The sequence below is a fragment of the Apodemus sylvaticus genome, chromosome 3 (assembly GCF_947179515.1).
Source record: "Apodemus sylvaticus chromosome 3, mApoSyl1.1, whole genome shotgun sequence".
Taxonomy (NCBI): Eukaryota; Metazoa; Chordata; class Mammalia; order Rodentia; family Muridae; genus Apodemus; species Apodemus sylvaticus.
The window spans coordinates 145,836,656-145,849,273 of NC_067474.1; the positions used below are offsets into that span (position 1 = coordinate 145,836,656).

The following is a 12,618-nucleotide window of genomic DNA, read 5'->3' on the forward strand; positions in this document are numbered from 1 at the left end:
GTGAGCTGCTATATGGGAGCTAGGGATTGAATCTGGGTCCTCTGGAAGAGCAGGTCATCTCTTCAGTCCCAAGTAAATAATGTTGTCTTTGTTTGTTGAGACAGGGTCTCGCTCTGTAGACCAGACTGGCCTTGAATTTGCAGAGATCTCACCAGTCTCTGTCTCCCGGATGGTGGAATTAAAGGAATGTGCCAAGATGCTTGGCCTAAATAAATAAAATTTAAAACATATTTGGGCTGGGCTGTAGTGGCGCACGCCTTTAATCTCAGCACTTGGGAGGCAGAGGCAAGTGAATCTCTGTGAATTTGAGGACAGTTTGGTTTACATAGAAAAATCCTGAGAAACCATATCTCAAAGAGAAAGAGAGAGGGGGTAGAGAGACCCTCTGTAGCTGGCCTTAAATTCATGACCTTCCTCCCTCAGCCTACTGAGTGGATGAAATTACAGATACACATTACTATGCCGGCTTGTTTGTTTGAGTTGTTGAATAAAACTTGGACTCCCTCCTCTGAACCCAAAATAATGAGTCCAAGAAAGAATTGTGATATTCAAGATTGGCATATGGGGGCTGGAAAGATGGCTGGAAGACCCTGGTTGGATGCTGAGCCCTCATATGGCAGCTCGCCTTGCAAACCTGAACCGATCCAGAGGAGGGCACAGCCCCCACACACACACATGCTGGGAAAGCTGCAGCCTTTGGGGCTACATCTTCACAATGCAGACACACACTGGAGCCACTTGGAGTCACCAAGATTTCCTCACACCAATGCAGCTTGCCAAGGTGGGCCAAAGCCTTGAAGTATGAGGCAGAGCATGCTTTGGGCCAGGGGGTGGCTGGTGGCTTAATCCCAGTGCTCAGGAGACAGAAGCAAGTGGATCTCTGAGTTCAAGGCCAACCTGGTCTATAGAAAAAAGGGCTGGGGCTGGAGAGATGGCTCAGTGGTTAAGAGCACTGACTGCTCTTCCAGAAGTCCTGAGTTCAAATCCCAGCAACCACATGGTGGCTCACAACCATCCTTAACAAGATCTGACGCCCTCTTCTGGAGTGTCTGAAGACAGCTACAGTGTACTCACATATAATAAATAAATAATTCTAATAAATAAATCTTTAAAAAAAGAAAAAAGAAAGAAAAAAGGGCTGGAGAGATGGCTCAGCAGTTAAGAACATCAGTTTATCTTCCAGAGGTCCTGAGTTCAGTCCCAGCAACCTCATGGTGGCTCACAACCATCTGTAATGGGATCTGATGCCCTCTTCTGGTGTGTCGGAAGACAGCTACAGTGTACTCATATACATAAAATATATAAATCTTAAAAAAAAAAAAGACCATACACCTTGGGTCTGGCTACTGGAACATGGGACTATGAACTGGCCTATAATTCAGTCATGTCACCTGAGTAGTCGTGATAGAGTCTTTGTCTATAAAACAATCAGGACTTTTGGACCTGGAGGGTTACTGTTGCTATGGAGAAGACCTGAGCCACAGAAAGCCCAGGGACACGGGGCCACACTGAGGAAAGAGTTCATATAGCATGTCAGTCCCACAACAGTCCTGCGAGACCAAAACTGTTGGTCTTCCTAGTTTGCAGCTGTGTGATTGTAGCCTTCTGGACACTGCAGGGAGGCACTGGGCTCAATAACATCATCTTTTCTCTGAGTGGGTCTTACCTGGGTGACAGGGGATTTCCAGACTTGTTCTTTCAACCCTGACTAGAAGGCTTGTTTTGTTTTGTTTCTGAGATCCTTCTCACTGCGTAACACAGGTAGGCCTGGAACTCCTGATCTTCCTGTCGCAACTTCTGAGTTTTAACCACTCAACTATTCTAAGTGACTATGACAAGAAACAACTGGTTTCAGTTACCCTGAATGACGAGTGCTATGTGGAAGAAGTAATCAGGCATGGTGGTACATGCTTATAGCCCCACCACTGTGAGAAGTAGAGGCAGGAGGGTCAGGAATTCAAGGTCATCCTGCTCGTTATAGACTCAAAAAAAAAAAACAAAAAAAAAAACAAAAAAAAAAACCAACAGCCTGGAGGTGGTGGTGCACGCCTGTAATCCCAGCACTCTGGGAGGCAGAGGCAGGCGATTTCTGAGTTCCAGACCAGCCTGGTCTACAGAGTGAGTTCCAGGATAGCCAGAGCTATACAGAGAACCCTGTCTTGAAAAAAACAAATCCAAATATTAAAAAGCAAAACCAAAAAAAAAAAAACAACAAACATTACGCAAGACATTATGAAAGTTTATTGTCACAGAGCAGAAGAAATAAGTAAATGTTTCCCATAACAAACATGAAGGCTTTGGACTGGCTGCAGCCAAGTGGAGAAATCTCTCTAGGTTTCAGATACTTTTTGTTTTATTTTGTGTTTTGTGGTGTCTGGTTGGTTGGTTGGATGATTTTTTTGAGTCAAGGTTTCTCTGTATAGTCTGGGCTGTCTTGGAATTCCCTCTGTAGACCATAGTGGCCTCAGACTCAGTGACCCACTTCCTGTCTCTGCCGCCCTTGTGCTGGGATCAAAGGTGTGTACCACTACTGCCCAGCTTGTTTTGTTTTTTTAATCCTGCTGGCCTAGGAACTCTGGTCTCAAACCAGCAGTAATCCTCTTGCTGGGCACCAGCCTAGGCCCAGACATTACCTTTTTCTTTTTTTTTTTTCTTTCTTTTTTCTTTTTAGTTATTTAATATATTTGAGTACACTGTAGCTGTCTTCAGACACACCAGAAGAGAGCATCAGATCCCATTACAGATGGTCATAAGCTACCATGTGGTTGCTGGGATTTGAACTCAGGACCTCCGGAAGGGCAGTCAGCGTTCTTAACCGCTGAGCCATCTCTCCAGCCCCAGACATTACCTTATAGCATGGTTAGCCTTGGGATAGTGGAGGTTAGACAGCTGATAACCTTTGATCAAGTCACCACAAGCTAAGGCCAGCCTGGACTAAACTCGGAGTTTGAGTTTAACTCCCATTCTTTAGAGGCAGAGGCAAGAAAACCATGAAGAGTTAGGGACTACCCTCACTTATAGCACTTCCCAGGCCAACCACAAATCTTGCCTAAAATTATCCAAAACTAAAAGAAAGCAACAAAATAAAACCAAAACGCCGGGCATTGGTGGCAGACGCCTGTAATCCCAGTACTCTGGGAGGCAGAGGCAGGCGGATTTCTGAGTTTGAGGCCAGCCTGGTCTACAGAGTAAGTTCCAGGACAGCCAGGGCTACACAGAGAAACCCTGTCTCGGAAAAACCAAAAAACCAAACCAAACAAAACCCAAAACATAAGGGGGTTGGGGGTTGTGGGCCCTGATTGCTCAAAGCCTGCTCGCTTGTGTCTGCTAGCACAGTTACACCCCTGAAACGCCTCTGCAATTTGGCTCAACTCAATATAAATACCATCTCTACCAGGAAGCCTTCCAAAATTGTCCCCTTGGCTATTCCAGTCTACAAGGTCCCCATGCAGGTCACATGTCCATGTGACAAAGTCTCAGCTGGAGAGGAACATGCAGATGTTTGTCTGCAGCCATTGGAGAAGGAAGCAGGATGGGGCAGAGGGAGAGCCTGGCCCTCCTCACACTGATGCTTCATGAATCCCATAGAGACTGACAATGCTGGGTTTGACCTTTACACTGTCTGGAGCTGGGGTAAGAAAACATGGTTGCTTCTTCATTTGTTTGTTTTTTTAGTGTTCCAAGCTGGCCTCAAACTTCCATCCTCACTATGTAGTTGAGGGTGACCTTGAACTTTTGTCCTTGTCTCTCTGTGCCCTAATATGTATATATGAAGGTATGTGCTGCCATGCCTTACACTTACTTAATTTTGTTGGGTTTTTTGTTTTTGTTTTTCGAAACAGGCTTTCTCTGTGTAGCCCTGGCTGTCCTGGAACTCACTCTGTAGACCAGGCTGGCCTCGAACTCAGAAATCTGCCTGCCTCTGCCTCCGAAGTGCTGGGATTAAAGGCGTGCGCTACCACTGCCTGGCAATTTTTTTTTGTTTGTTTGTTTTTTGTTATTTTGAGACAAGGTTTCTCTGTGTAGCCCTAGATCATTCATTTATTTGTATGTGTATGAGTGTTTGCCTGCATGTGTATCTGTAGACCACTACCTGCGTAGTGCCTTCAATGATTCCCCTGGGACTGGAATTAGACTATTGTAAGCTGCTATGTGAGTGCTGGGAATTGAGCCTGGTCCACTGGAAGGGCAGCCAGTGCACTCAACCCTGAGCCACTTCTTGTGTGAATGTTTTGCCAGAATCTGCGTATGTGTGCCCTATATAAGCCTGGAGTCTTGGAGCTAGACGAGAATATCAAATCCCCTGGGACTGAAGTGATGGACGGTTGTGAGTCACTGTGTGGATGCTAAGAATTGAATTACTACTCTACACTGTTACCAAGGGCTTGCTCGGAACTGCTGAGCCATCTCTCCAGCCCCTTCCCTGCCTCCTTTTTCTTTGTTGTGATATCATCTTACTAAGTAGCACAGCTCTGGCTGACCTGGAACTTACTATGTACATCAGGCTGATCCACCTATCTCTGTTGAGATGAAAGGAACAGGTTTGTACACCTTGAAGAAGGCAAGTTCTTTAACACGATCCTCATAGACAGATGTGGGTTGTCTTAAGCATGGCCAGGTTCTAGGCAGTACAGAACACCAAGGTCTATCATCCAACGGGACTCCCAGCAAACACCCTGGTGACTCCTCCATGTTGTCTACTGCGTTCAGCAAGCCTGCTGTTCATTCATGGTCAGCCCTGAAAGTCAACTCTAGTCACTGAGCTGGAGTTGGGAGCTGTGAGAAGCACTGCGTGTTAGGGCCAGACTCACGCTACCCTAAGGGCTGGGACGCTCTGAAGCTTCCATTAGAATTCCCCACAGTACCTTGCCAGCAAAGCTGTGGACAGACACTGGGAAGCTGTCTTCCAGCGCAGAAATGCTGCCAGAAAAACCATGTGGAAGCCAAGAAAGAAGGCCAAAGGATGATCTTACCATTCACTTGTCAACTAGGCAGCCTCTGAGTGGTAGGCCTGTCCCGATTGGTCTTTGCATGTAGTCTGGTCTGTGGAAGAACAGCCAGCGCCCTCACCCCTGAGCCACCAGGGCTGACCCTGAACTGTCTATGGAGCTGAGAATGTGTTTAAACTCCTGATCTTGCTTCTGCCTTTCAAGCTCAGGGATTACAGGCATTTGTGTGACACCGCAAGTCACAATAAATCACATACCTGATCTTACATTTTCCTCTAGAAAGGAGTTGTGCAGAGAACTAAAAACCCAGGAGAGGTTCCAGGCCTAGTGGAACACTTCTGTAATCTCAATCACCCAAGAAAGTTACCAGTTCAAGGCCAGACTGCACAATTTATCAAGATCCATTCTGAAAATATAAAAGAGCTGAGGCTGTCTGTAGCTAGCTAGCCCTGTGTTGAATCACTGACGAAGAAAAAAAACCCCAAGAATTAGAAGGCAGGGATGTGTCAGGAGATTGTTGGTATTGGTCTTTTTGTCTGTTCTCCTGTCTCACAGGAGAGTCTGAGACTGGTACCACTTTAACCCTTTCTCTCCTGGAGTCAGCATTGGCATGGGCCTGGGTCCTGCTTCCGGCTGGGGGATCTAGGGTTTGGGGATCTATGGAGGAGCCGGACACCTGCCCGGTCCCCTTCCAGCTTGATGTCTCCCTGCTGCAGAGCCTGGTCGATGGCGCTGGTGACAGTGTCAAAGGCCAGGTCCACATTGCAGTTACTTTTGGCTGAGGTCTCCATGAAAGCCATGCCCAGGGAAGCAGCAAGTTCTTCTGCCTCCTGAGTGGAGACGCATCGGGTGCTCAGGTCACACTTGTGACCAACCAGTAAGAAGACCACCTTGTCGGGGCCCTGAGTGGATACGACCTCCTGGTGCCAAGCTTGGATGTGTTCAAAGGATTCTCTGTTCGTCACATCAAAGACCAACAGAACGCCCACCATGTTCCGGTAGAAGGATCTGGTGATGCACCTGGAGGGGAGTGTGTTTAATTGCAAGTCTTAATGGCTTTAAGACAGCCTTAGAGCCCACCCACCTCCACCCCGAGATCCACAGAAGGCTTCCTGTCCAACAACTCCCACCCATGCCTCCATGCCCGTCTTCCTTCCCATCCCCTTGACACTAACATGTCTGCTTTGAGCTCCTGTGCTCTCTGAATCTCTGGGAAAGTCAGTTTCCGTGCAAACTCCCTTTATGGTGCCATTTCTCTAGGGCTGGGTAAGGGCTATGGGTGTGGGGATGGGGCTCAAAGACAGCACAGGCTGGGACTGGGGGTTGGGCCCACTCCGCGGAGTTTGTACGATGAATGACTGAGCAGGGAGTGGTTGGCAGGGTAGAGACCACGACGCCTTGCCTGAACCCCTGCAGTTGGCACCTGTGAGAAAGCCCCCCCCCCCCCCAGGTGACTGACATTACCCCCTTCCCACCGCACCTGAAGCGCTCTTGGCCTGCGGTATCCCAGAGCTGCAGCTTAACCCGCAGTCCAGCGGGCAGCTGCAGCGCGCGACTGTAGAACTCCACCCCTACAGTGGGTTCGGGATCCGGCTCCGCCGCTCCCCGCGCGCCCGCCACGTAGCACCGCAGCAAGGACGTCTTGCCCACCGCCGCGTCCCCGAGCAGCGCGATCCGAAACTGGTAGCTGCAGTCCGCCGCCTCCATGGGATTTGGGCTCGCCGCTGAACTCCGACAGTTTCTTTGAGGCTCCGCCCCTCTCCCTCCTCTCCCTTCCCCTCCGTGGGTTCCCCCCCCCCCCCCCGCCCCCTTACTGGTTCAGCCTACAGGAAGGGTCAAGGTCTGGGGAACTTGATCCTGGAAGGCAATCCGCGATGTATTTGGTCTGGCAAGATGTAAATCACTACCCCTGTAAAATGGGACAATGACCACCTTTGCTTCACAGGATAAAGGAATTAAAAAGCCTTTAATCCCAGCATTCGGGAGGCAGAGACTGAAGGATCTCTGAGTTGGAGGCCAGCCTGCTCTACAAGCAGCCAGTGCTATGCAGAGAAAAAAAAGAAAGAGAAAGAAAGAAAGAAAGAAAGAAAGAAAGAAAGAAAGAAAGAAAGAAAGAAAGAAAGAAAGAAAGAAAGAAAACAAAGAAAGAAAGAGAAGAAAGAAAAGAAAAGAAGGAAGAAAGAGAAAAACAAGCAAACAGATTTAAAATAGAAAAGTGGGAAGTGGGGACTGGGAGGAGCTTAATGTCCAGGCCTTTGTGGCCTGAGACACCAAGTTAGAGTGACTCTTCTGTCTAATCCTAACCCTGTGCTCCAGGCTCTGCACACCAGGGGTGTGGAATCACTCTGTTCCCCTTGTCTGAAGTCTCACTAGCCCTGCCTGGGGCCTTCCCCAGTGCACACACAGGTCAAAGTGCATGGTCGAGAGCCCCTGTGCCTTGGATGGCAGGGTCCTAGGACACAGTGGAATGTGCCCTAGCAGAGAAGACAAGAGCACACGATATGAGCCAGACAAATTCTGGGGAGTAACACTTCGATTTGGCTTTAGTGACTCAAAGGTGTGGCTTGTCCCAGGTCATACAGTGCCTCCTAGGGTCACAATGACTCACTCTATGGCAAGGACTCAGCCCTCGAGACTCCTGTGATGCCTCAAAAGAGACAGAAAGCTAGGATGACATGGTTGGGTCTTGAGTCCCACTTGGATTAAAGCTCATGTAAGGTCAGCATGTGTGTATTCAAATCTGGTTTCTAAAAGCCTAAGGAATCAAGGCTGAAGTTCTGACTGGTCGCAGGCAGTGTTTGTTTGAAGACAGGGTTACTCTGTGTAGCCCTGACTGTCCTGGAACTGCTCTGTAGACCAGGCTGGCCTGCCTCTGTCACTACCACGCAGCATGTGCCTAGGCCGTTTTCAGCCTTACAAGTCGGTGGTTACAAGGCCCTTCTGCAGCTGAAGAACCTGGAACTTCGGGACACGACATGGCAAGCCCATGCCCACTCGCCAAGGAAGGCTTCGACCTCTGCAAATCTATACAAGCCCAGGGTTTGGGTTAATTTGCTTATTTATTTATTTACTTATTTGTTTTTGAGGCAGAGCTTCTCTGTGTTACAACATTGGCTGTCCTGGAACTCACTTTCCAGACAAGGTTTGTCTATTTACTTTTTCCCACAGGTCCAGTCTGAGATCTGGAACAGCCCAGGGTTCTTATCCTCCTCCTCCGTCTTCTTCTAAGAAGTTATTTATTTATTTTATGTATAGGTGCCTTCAGACACCCCAGATCCCATTATAGATAGTTGTGAGCCACCATGTGGTTGCTGGGATTTGAACTCAGGACGTCTGGAAGAGCAGTAAGTGCTCTTAACTGCTGCCATCTTTCCAGCCCCTCCCCCCTTTTTGCATTTACTTATGCATATGCCTGTATGGAGGCCAGAGGACAACTTGAAAAAGTAGGTCCTCCTTTTATCCTGTAGGTCCTCCTTCTATCCTGTAGGTCCTCCTTCTACCCTGTAGGTCCTGCTTCTACCCTGTAGGTCCTCCTTCTACCCTGTAGGTCCTCCTTCTACCCTGCAGGTCCTCCTTCTACCCTGTAGGTCCTCCTTCTACCCTGTAGGTCCTCCTTCTACCCTGCAGGTCCTCCTTCTACCCTGTAGGTCCTCCTTCTACCCTGTAGGTCCTCCTTCTACCCTGCAGGTCCTCCTTCTACCCTGCAGGTTCTCCTTCTACCCTGTAGGTCCTCCTTCTACCCTGTAGGTCCTGCTTCTACCCTGTAGGTCCTCCTTCTACCCTGTAGGTCCTGCTTCTACCCTGTAGGTCCTCCTTCTACCCTGCAGGTCCTCCTTCTACCCTGCAGGTCCTCCTTCTACCCTGTAGGTCCTCCTTCTACCCTGTAGGTCCTCCTTCTACCCTGTAGGTCCTCCTTCTACCCTGCAGGTCCTCCTTCTACCCTGCAGGTCCTCCTTCTACCCTGCAGGTCCTCCTTCTACCCTGCAGGTCCTCCTTCTACCCTGTAGGTCCTCCTTCTACCCTGTAGGTCCTCCTTCTACCCTGCAGGTCCTCCTTCTACCCTGTAGGTCCTCCTTCTACCCTGTAGGTCCTCCTTCTACCCTGTAGGTCCTCCTTCTACCCTGTAGGTCCTCCTTCTACCCTGTAGGTCCTCCTTCTACCCTGTAGGTCCTCCTTCTATCCTGCAGGTCCCAGGGATTGAACTCAGGTCTTCAAGCTTGGCACCAAGTATCTTTACCCAATAAGCTAGCATGATGGCCCTATCTCTTCTCACTGATTCTAAACAAAGAAACGAAAGTCTCTGTAAATAATCCTAGCCAGGGTAGCTGGGCAAGTGTGGAGAGGCATGTGAGGGCTGGAACTGAGCCCTCCCCAGAGATGGGCTGCACTGCCCTGGGGTCAGCCCTCGTGGGCTGTGCAGTGTCAGCATCAGGTTCTTCCAAGTTTGCATTTTCTGTTTCAGAGGCTCCCACTAGGGCTGGGGTCATGTGGCTGCCTCTGACTGCACCTGACATGGAATCCACAGTTCAGCTGACCCATGCCATAGATAAGGAGTGTGTAACCCGACAGGCTAGCCATTTCCCTTTCCTGTGGCCTGCTTCTTTATCTCTAAGGTCAGTCCTCGTGGGTGGCTCAGACAGAACCGTAAACCTCGGCAGCAGAGAGCTGCACATCTCCATTGGGGAGATTCTGAGTTGCGGTTCAAGGGCCACATGCTGGTTATGCAATTGCAGCCAAGTTTCATTCATCCTCCCCACCCCAGTCATCACGTGGGGGCCCGTGGACAATTGTGGAGTCAGTTCTCCCTACCTCTCATGTGGGCTCTGGGCACTGAACTCAAGTTTCAGAGTTGTGTGTTACCTGCTGAGCTCTCTCACCGGTCCATCCCATCTTTTACACACAAGTACACATAGGGCGTGGAGCAGGCACAGATGTTCCGGCTCGTGGGGAGCTCCCATTCTAAGGAGGAAGGCAGAAAAACACATACTTGGGCTAAAATGATCGATAGCTTGCCACACAGGCCTGAGGACAGGAACGCCATCCTGAGTAAGAAAGCCAGGAGCATGTTAGTAACCTCAGCACTGGGGGAGGGGCAGGACAGTCCTTGGGCACTCTCCTACTGCATGGGCAAACTTCAGGCCAATGAGAGACCAAGTCTTAAAAAACAAACAAACAAACAAAACAAAACCACACACACACAAAACAAACAAACAAACAAACAAAAAAAAACAAACCAAAACAAAACCAAAAACCAAGGAAAGGGCTGAGGAGATGGCTCAGCAGGTAAGAGCACTGTCTGCTCTTCCAAAGGTCCTGAGTTCAATTCCCAGCAACCACATGGTGGCTCACAACCATCTGAACAGCTACAGTGTACTCATAAATAATAAATCTTTTTAAAAAAACCCAAAAGCCGGGTGGTGGTGGCACACGCCTGTAATCCCAGCACTCTGGGAGGCGGAGGCAGGCAGATTTCTGAGTTTGAGGCCAGCCTGGTCTACAGAGTGAGTTCTAGGACAGCCAGGGCTACACAGAGAAACCCTGTCTTGAAAAACAACAACAACAACAAAAAACCCAAAACAACAACAACAACAACAACAAACAACAACAAAAAAAAACCCAAGAAAAAACAAAAAAAGAAGGAAAGGTGGTATGGTTCATGTCTTTAAACCCAGCATTTGGGGCTGGAGAGATGGCTCAGCGGCTAAGAACACTGACTTCACTGGGCAGTGGTGGTGCACGCCTGTAATCCCAGCACTCTGGGAGGCAGAGGCAGGCAGATTTCTGAATTCAAGGCCAGCCTGGGCTACACAGAGAAACCCTGTCTTGAAAAACCAAAAGAAAGGGGCTGGATAAATGGCTCAGTGGTTAAGAGCACTGACTGCTCTTCTGAAGGTCCTGAGTTCAAATCCCAGCAACCACATGGTGGCTCACAACCATCCCTAACAAGATCTGACACCCTCTTCTGGAGTGGCCGAAGACAGCTACATTGTACTCATGTTTAATAAATAAATCTTAAAAAAAAAAAAAAAGAAAAAAAGAAAGAAAGAAAAACAAAACAAAAAAACCCAAACAAACATAAAAAGAAAACAACCCTTAAACGACCACTCCCAGCTTACTGTGGGATGTTGGAGACAAACCGTGGCCTTCATGTTTGAGCAGCAAATGCTTTTAACCTCTCAGGCACCTCTCCAGCCTGAAACCTATGTTTTCAGGTATATATAGGAGCTAAGGAGTATAGCCTAGGAGCAGTATGTGGTAAGTCCAGTGATGTCCTCCCTAAGATAGGGGAGGGAAAGAGGCCAGGCCTGGCAGGAGGCTTGCAATTCCAGCTACTTGGGAGGCTGAGGTCTACCTGGGCAAACTAGTGAGACGCTGTGTACGCTGAAAACAAAAAACAAAAAAAAGAAAATGTCACCTTTCCACTCTATACTGTAGATGTGATACAACCGCTGTCTCACCTGCCACGCCCCCCCACCATGTGACTTTCCTACAATGAAAGACTGTAATCTGGAATTTTAAGACAAATAAACTATATTCCCCCATCAAAGAAAATAAAAATTAGAAAAAAGAAGGCTAATGGAAGAACAAAATTTACAAATTTGTTACACAATTCATCCCTGGTAACGATTTCCTTTTTTTCTTTTTTCCTTTTTTTTCTTTTATCTTTTTTCTTTTCTTTCTTTCTTTCTTTCTTTCTTTCTTTCTTTCTTTCTTTCTTTCTTTCTTTCTTTCTTTCTTTCTTTCTTTCTTTCTTTCTTTCTTTCTTTCTTTCTTTCTTTCTTTCTTTCTTTCTTTCTTTCTTTCTTTCTTTCTTTTTGAGACAGGGCCTCAAGTAGCCCTGGCTGGCCTCAAAATTTACCTTAACCAATTCCAGCACTGGGATGCAGGGCCAGAGGCAGATGGATCTTTGTGAGTTTAAGGGCAGCCTGGTCTACATAGTAAGTTCCAGGACAGGCAGAGCCACATAACAGAGAGCTCCTATCTCAAAACCAAAACCCCAAACAAATAAACCAACAAACCCCTTCCCTTAACCTTTTTGTTTTGTTTTTTTTGTTGTTGTTGTTTGGACTTGGTTTTTTGGAAACAGGGGTTTCTCTGTGTAGCCCTGGTTGCCCTGGGACTCACTCTGTAGACCAGGCTGGCCTCACACTCAGAAATCCACCTGCCTCTGCCTCCCAGAGTGCTGGGATTACAGGTGTGTGCCACCACCTCTCTGCTTCCCTTAACCTTTTTTTTTTTTTTTTTTTTTGATTTGTTTTTTTCGAGACAGGGTTTCTCTGTGTAGCCCTGGCTGTCCTGGAACTCACTCGGTAGACCAGGCTGGCCTCGAACTCAGAAATCCGCCTGCCTCTGCCTCCCAAGTGCTGGGATTGCCTCCCAAGTGCTGGGATTACAGGCGTGAGCCACCACCGCCCGGCATTCCCTTAACCTTTTATTCCTCCTTCCTCCTCCGCAGTGCTGGGGTAACCAACCTCTATCACCATCCGAAGCACAGGCATTGGAGTGGGCATATTAACTCAGGGATTCATGCATCCACTTACCCAGCTAGCTCTCTAGTCCATTTATCATGTATGCTTCTTTTGTGTGTGTGTGTGTGTGTTTTGGTTTTTTTCGAGACAGGGTTTCTCTGTATAGCTCTGGTTGTCCTGGAACTCACTCTGTAGACCAG

General features: G+C 48.2%; 1 protein-coding gene across 1 annotated transcript; it reads right to left on the bottom strand.

Annotated features, from left to right (window-relative positions):
• Positions 1-5,325: 5,325 nt before the first annotated feature.
• On the bottom strand, positions 5,326-6,693 carry Rab42 (RAB42, member RAS oncogene family). The gene is made up of 2 exons (XM_052177585.1): positions 6,430-6,693; positions 5,326-5,969 (listed from the first exon to the last, which is right to left on the bottom strand). The coding sequence occupies exons 1-2, from the start codon at positions 6,654-6,656 to the stop codon at positions 5,549-5,551; spliced, it is 648 nt and encodes a 215-aa protein (XP_052033545.1). The 5' UTR covers positions 6,657-6,693; the 3' UTR covers positions 5,326-5,548.
• Between the last annotated feature and the right edge of the window lie 5,925 nt (positions 6,694-12,618).

What these genes read in the sequence shown, in the direction of transcription:
- Rab42 (XM_052177585.1), bottom strand. Translation starts at nt 6,656, where the DNA reads ATGGAGGCGGCGGACTGCAGCTACCAGTTTCGGATCGCGCTGCTCGGG. An exon ending in GCAGGCCAAGAGCGCTTCAG is followed by an intron (nt 5,970 to 6,429) that starts GTGCGGTGGGAA and finishes ACTCCCCTCCAG; the next exon opens with GTGCATCACCAGATCCTTCT.